Genomic DNA, 6,074 nt, shown 5'->3' with positions numbered 1-6,074 from the left:
GTAATCCCAGCATTTTGGGAGGCTGAGGCAGGTGGATCACCTGAGGTCAGGAGTTCAAGACCAGCCTGGCCATCATGGTGAAACCCTGTCTCTGCTAAAAATGCAAAAATTTTTTAGCCAGGTGTGGTGGCGGGCTCCTGTAATCCCAGCTACTCAGGAGACTGAGGCAGGAAAATCTTGAACTGGGGAGGTGGAGGTTACAGTCAGCCAAGATCATACCACTGCACTCCAGGCTGGGCAACAGGGCAAGACTGTCTCAAAAAAAGAAATGGTTTTCAAACACAAATCCTCAGGTACTCAGCACCGACTCCACAGATTTTTCGTTTCCACCCGTCCTCTGAGCATCAGCTTCCTGGTCCTTCCAGGGTGTGTGTGTCTTGTTACTGCCAAGTCCTTGGCCCCTGCAGGAGTGCCTGTCCCACAGAAGGTGTCCAGCTGGCAGCTGTGAACTGCAACCCCTGTGACTCCTACCCCTCAGCGCTAACACTCTGCCTCCTTTTCTTGCCAGAACGAGAGGAGCTGAAGGCATTGAGCTGCCTGCGCTGCGGCAGACAGTTCACCGTGGCCTGGAAGCTGCTACGCCATGCCCAGTGGGACCACGGACTGTCTATCTACCAAACAGAATCAGAAGCCCCAGAGGCCCCGCTGCTCGGCCTAGCCGAGGTGGCCGCAGCCGTGTCAGCAGTGGTGGGGCCAGCAGCTGAGGCCAAGAACCCCCGAGCAAGTGGGAGCGGGCTCACCCGGCGGAGCCCCACCTGCCCTGTGTGCCAGAAGACCCTCAGCTCCTTCAGCAACCTCAAGGTGCACATGCGCTCACACACAGGCGAGCGGCCCTATGCGTGCGACCAGTGTCCCTACGCCTGCGCCCAGAGCAGCAAGCTCAACCGCCACAAGAAGACCCACCGCCAGGTGACGCCCCAGAGTCCCCTCATGGCCGACACCAGCCAAGAGCAGGCCTCTGCGGTCCCTCCGGAGCCGGCTGCCCATGCCGCTGCCCCCGCCAGCACCCTCCCATGCAACAGTGGTGAGGGGGCTGGAGCCGCTGCCACGGCAGGTGTCCAGGAACCCGGGGCTCCCGGCAGTGGGGCTCAAGCCGGCCCCGGTGGAGACACCTGGGGAGCCATCACCACGGAACAGAGAATCAACCCTGCCAACAGCCAGAAGGCATCACCCAAAAAGATGCCCAAGTCAGCGGGCAAGAGCCGTGGGCCCGGGGGCAGCTGCGAGTTCTGCGGGAAGCATTTTACCAACAGCAGCAACCTGACGGTGCACCGGCGCTCGCACACCGGGGAGCGCCCCTACACCTGTGAGCTCTGCAACTACGCCTGCGCCCAGAGCAGCAAGCTCAACCGCCACCGCCGCATGCACGGCATGACGCCTGGCAGCACCCGCTTCGAGTGTCCCCACTGCCGTGTGCCCTTCGGCCTGCGAGCCACACTGGACAAACACCTGCGGCAGAAGCACCCCGAGGCGGCTGGGGAGGCCTGAGCCCCGGAAAGCCTACTGCTGTCCCTGGTACTGCAGCACGGTTGACCTCCTTGTGTCTGCCCCATCTCCAAGTAAATTCCCCCTTTTATTTACACACCTTTGGACTGTGGCTTTCTTGGGGTGCCTGAGATGGGGCGGGAAGCTTCCCCTCCTTGGGGTGGACGGCTGGACAGACCGGTTTGGAGTGAGGGGGTGAGGGAATGGCCAGCCCCCAGTGCCTCAGGCGCAGCAGGACTGGCACAGAAAGCCGCGCTCCCAGTTCCTGGTGTGGGCGAGGCCAGGGCAGGGGCCGAGGCGAGGGTGGGGAGAGGCCTGGACCTGTCGCCAGAGGCCCCGGGCAAAGGGGCCCATGTGGGACATGCTGGGCCGACACCCTGTGTCCACACCTGCGGGCAGGTCTGGGCCCTCTCCCTTGGGACTGTGCCCTGGCCTCCTGAGCAGGCCTCACTAAGCCATGGCAGGCAGGTTCTGATGAACAGGGGCCTGCCACTGGGCAGGATGTCCCACGCAGGCAGCACTGGCACCTGGCCTGTACCCAAGTGCCCTCCCAGCTGGCTCTGCTGGCTGGTGGGCCCTGGCAGGGGAGAGCCCTGCACCAACCACATAGACGAGCCTGAGGCAGGTGACAGGAATTAAATAATGTTTGGCTTTATTTCACTAGAGATAAAACCAGCAGCATCACAGCTTGAGCCCCTCACCCCACCCCCTTGTCCTCCCCACCGCCTACTCTTCGCCTAGTGTCGGTAATGGGGGCTTCGAGATCGGGACCTTGAGCGCCTGGAAAGAGAAAGGGAGGGACGGTGAGGATGAGGCATCCACACCAACACACTTGGGGCCACGGAGGCTTCTGTGATCAGGGGACTTGTCTGCCATGGGAGGGACGCTCCCCAAAGGATGGGACCAACCCCTCCAGCTGGAGGTGGGCACGGGATGAGGCTGGAGGAGTAAGAGCCAGGACCCCAGGCTCTCCCATCAAAGGACAAGTGTACCTCCCCAGGAAGTAGAAGGTCATGGGCTTCCTTACCTTCGAGAAGAGCTATATTCTCGACCTGGAAAGAAAAGAACAGGTGAAGACTGAGCAAACGTCCAGCGCCAGAGCCTTTTCCCTGACCTGGGACGAGGTCCTCAAAGAACGTCAGGTGTTGTCTCCAAATGAGGGGACGGCGTTTCCAGAGAGTCCAGTGGCTGCAATCTGTGCCCCTTACCAGCCTATGCTGGAATAAGCATTTCTTCTAATTCTTGTCATCACCTGTGACTGAAGCAATCACTGTGTGTGTGTCTGTGTGTGTGTGTACACGTGTGCATGTCTGAAGAGCTTTCATTTCTGGGAGGCTAATGTGGAACATGTACTACGTTTTTTTTGTAACCACGTTTGACATTTTTCTTTAAAGCCCCAGAGCCCTCCAGCCTGGTGGGGACACTCACTGTAGCGGGGGGAGGGTGAGCGGCTCTGGCGGCTGTACTGGCGCTCCCACTCTTCTCTCTCCTTCTCTCGGCGTTCCCGCTCCCTGCAAAGACAAGGCGTGAGCATCTGGCCGGGAACACTGGACACACTGAACTGGGAGGCAGACGCTTCCGACACCTTACTCCAAGGAAGACAGTAAAACCAACGGGGCTGGTACTGCCACCAATCCTGGCTTGGAAAGGGAGCCCCAGGTTCAGAGGGACCCCAGCTGGCAGAGCCGACTGGAACCCCAGCCCCCTTCCTAGGAAAGCCATGCTGAACAGGGGGAGGCTGGACAGTCCCCTCATTTCCTGCCTGGGGGAGCACCTGTGCACACTGGGTGCTGAAATGGTCTCTGTCACAGTGGCCAGGCTTGGCATCTACTGGGTGCCTTCTCTGTGCCTGGCCGTGATCATGTCAAATCCTCTCAACAGCCTGTGGGGGGGGGGGGGGACAATGACTCCATCTCCACTTAGGAGATGAACAAACTGAGGCTCAAACAGGAGAAAGACTTATGGCGGCGGGTGGCTAAGGGGGTATCGGGAACAGCTTGCCAGGCCAATAGAACAGCAAAGGTGACTGGCACTTGGAGGCTGGAGGAGCTGGGAGGAGGTCGATATGGAATGAGGCAGGCCAAAACAGAGGAAGGAAATTGAGGGAGAGGAGCAAGAGAGGTGGCTGGGCACAGCCCCGAGGGCCAGGCAGGGCTCTGCCTTTCATCCACCCACAGGGGGCTGGGCAGGGCTTCTGGTGGGAAGCCCAGGCAGCCCAGGAGCAGGAGGTGTGGCCACAGGACAGGGAAGGCAAGGACTTACTTCATCCGGATCTTGCGGGCCATGGCTCGAAGCTCGTCTTCCCGCTCCTGCAGCAGACAGGGCCATGAGGGCGTGGCCAGGCCCGCACACGCCCGCCACCCCAGCCCGCCCTTCCCCCCCTTCACCTGCCGCTCATGCTCCTGCTGGATCATCTTCTCCTGTGCCGCCTTCTTATCCGCCTTGACTGTAGGGAGGAAGAAACATGGTGGCTAAGGGGTGCCCTTAAGAGCCCCTCTCTCTACAACGAGGAAGCTGAGCTCAGATAGGTCAACCTGACTGTAGAGGCCCCAGCACAGTGGCAGCAGAGCCAATGCCAACTCACACCTTCCCAGAGCACCTGAGCACCTCTGTGCCTGCGCGGCCTCTCTAGGGAAGGGCCAGGCTTCCTGAGGTGGCGCTGGCTCTCCCTGCTCCCACTGCCAAGGGGAGGAAGAGCTGGGAAACCCTGGAGGGACGGGGCAGGACATACACTGCCTGTTCAGCGCCTTCTGCATCCTCAGCTTCAGCTTCTCCTGCGGCGTCAGCTTGGGCTGGGGAGGAGGGAGAAGAGGCAGGAGAGGGGGTGGGTGTCCCAGAGCTCCCACAACCCACCTCAGCCAAGAGCCTAGGGCTTTGGGGAGGGGAGGGATGACATGAGGAGGAGGGGCAAACTGTGGACAGCCAGCCCCCAGGCTCCCAGAGGCTCAGCGACAGGTGGAGCCCCAGTGTACAGTGAGGAGGGGAGGGGACATGGTTCTCATGGGGGCAGACCCTTCCCCACCCCTCCCAGTCCCTGGGGCTGGATCTCCCAGCCCACCCGGGCCCCCCTGCAGGCCCACCGGGCCCAGCTCTCGGGCACTGCTGCTGACGGGAATTAGACGGGCGAGTTCCAAATTCTTACTGACTTTGGCAGCTCCTGTCTCTTTACCAGCGGCAGGTTCGGTCCTGAGTGGGGGCAGGGCCAGAGGACACAGTTCGGAGGAGGAATGGGCAGCTGCCACCTCTGACCCCAGCCTCAGCACTGCCCTCAGACCAGGCGGCCAAGGCATGGGCCTCAGAACCCCCGGGGTGCGACCATGTCCCTCTCAGACCCCACAGCGTCTGCAAGACGGGGCCCTGTCCCCCTCTGACCCTCACCCAGGAAAAGGTTCTTTTTTTTTTTTTTTGAGAAGGAGTTTCACTTATGTTACCCAGGCTGGAGTGCAATGGCACGACCTCGGCTCACTGCAACCTCCGCCTCCTGGGTTCAGGCAATTCTCCTGCCTCAGCCTCCGGAGTAGCTGGGACTACAGGCACGCGCCACCATGCCCAGCTAATTTTTTGTAGTTTTAGTAGAGACGGGGTTTCACCATGTTGACCAGGATGGTCTTGATCTCTTGACCTTGTGATCCACCCGCCTCGGCCTCCCAAAGTGCTGGGATTACAGGCTTGAGCCACCGCGCCCGGCCAGGAAAAGGTTCTTACTCTGCAGATCCTCCAGCATTTGATGCGTCCTCTTCAGACCCCCCAGGCCAGGGCTGTGACCCCCTGAAATCCACCCTCCCAGGCCAGGGCCATGCCTCACCCCCAGGCCTCCTGGGGTAGGACTAAGTTCCCCTCATAAAGAAAACGGTGACATTCACCCTCCCACCCAAGGTAGGCAGCCCTCTTCCTCCAGACCCGCCCTGCTCACTTTTTCAGCTTCTCGCCCACAGCAGGGGACGCCGCCGGCCTGGTCAGCTTCTCTCTTGCGGGTGATGGCGAGGGGCTCTGGCTGCGGCTCCGGCTGCGGCTCCGGCTGCGGCTCTGGCTGGGGCTGGGGCTGTGGCTGCGGCTGCGGGTCACGCTGCGACTGCGGGATGGGCTGAGGGACCAGCTGCTGCGGCTGTGGCTACTGCTGTGGTGCCTGAGGCCCCGGCCGCCACGCCTGTAGCGGTCCCCTGAGTGGGAGTGGCTCCTGCGGATGCAGCAGGGCGGGAGGAGGATGGTGAGACTCCAGGATTCCCAACCGCACTCCACCCGGGCTCCAGGTCCACAGTCCTCCTGCAAGGCCTGGGGTGACAGGCTTGACTCTCCTCTCCTGCTACTCTCCCTTGGAAAGCCCCAGCGCTGCACTCTGGCCTCCTGCTACAGAGACGGTGCTCTAGATACGACAGACCTAAGGGCAGTCCTGCCATCATGAGCTGTGCCTGGTGTGTGTCACCTCTCCCTCACCAGACACCCACTTGCCAACTCCTAGAAGGTGAGCCCTGGGAGGGATGGCTGGCTCCCCTTTATGAGCTGTGCCCAGCTCAGGCACAACAGTGTTTCAGGGTGACCTCACCTACACCCTCACCCACCTCCTCATGCTGCTGGTGTCGAGGGTCTCG

At 61.3% G+C, this 6,074-nt stretch overlaps 2 protein-coding genes across 5 annotated transcripts in view; one reads left to right on the top strand and one right to left on the bottom strand.

Moving 5' to 3' along the window:
* ZNF296 (zinc finger protein 296) overlaps window positions 1–1,580 on the top strand; it is a 5,466-nt gene extending 3,886 nt beyond the window's left edge. The window contains exon 3 of the mRNA XM_037729224.1: window positions 509–1,580. Coding sequence (XP_037585152.1) covers window positions 509–1,488 — 980 coding nt within the window. The 3' untranslated portion in view covers window positions 1,489–1,580. The remainder of the gene's footprint in view (window positions 1–508) is intronic.
* Window positions 1,581–2,111: 531 nt separating this feature from the next.
* Window positions 2,112–6,074, bottom strand: part of LOC108285330 (CLK4 associating serine/arginine rich protein) — a 29,965-nt gene continuing 26,002 nt past the window's right edge. For 2 of the 4 annotated variants that reach the window (XR_001817552.2, XR_001817553.2), the window contains exons 14-21: window positions 5,399–5,662; window positions 4,628–4,671; window positions 4,217–4,277; window positions 3,873–3,931; window positions 3,748–3,794; window positions 2,914–2,996; window positions 2,513–2,537; window positions 2,112–2,265 (exon numbers count right to left, since the gene is read on the bottom strand). Coding sequence is in view for 2 of the 4 variants with exons in the window: in XM_017502437.2 (XP_017357926.1) it covers window positions 2,223–2,265; window positions 2,513–2,537; window positions 2,914–2,996; window positions 3,748–3,794; window positions 3,873–3,931; window positions 4,217–4,277; window positions 4,632–4,671; window positions 5,399–5,662 (622 nt within the window). In the remaining 2 variants the exon portion in view is untranslated. The remainder of the gene's footprint in view (window positions 2,266–2,512; window positions 2,538–2,913; window positions 2,997–3,747; window positions 3,795–3,872; window positions 3,932–4,216; window positions 4,278–4,627; window positions 4,672–5,398; window positions 5,663–6,074) is intronic. The other 2 variants (XM_017502437.2, XM_017502438.2) reach the window with 1 other exon arrangement.

Source organism: Cebus imitator, unplaced genomic scaffold (genome assembly GCF_001604975.1).
Source record: "Cebus imitator isolate Cc_AM_T3 unplaced genomic scaffold, Cebus_imitator-1.0 Scaffold296, whole genome shotgun sequence".
Lineage (NCBI taxonomy): Eukaryota > Metazoa > Chordata > Mammalia > Primates > Cebidae > Cebus > Cebus imitator.
The sequence above is the reverse complement of the archived record's forward strand: the minus strand, read 5'-3'. Positions and strand labels throughout refer to the sequence as shown.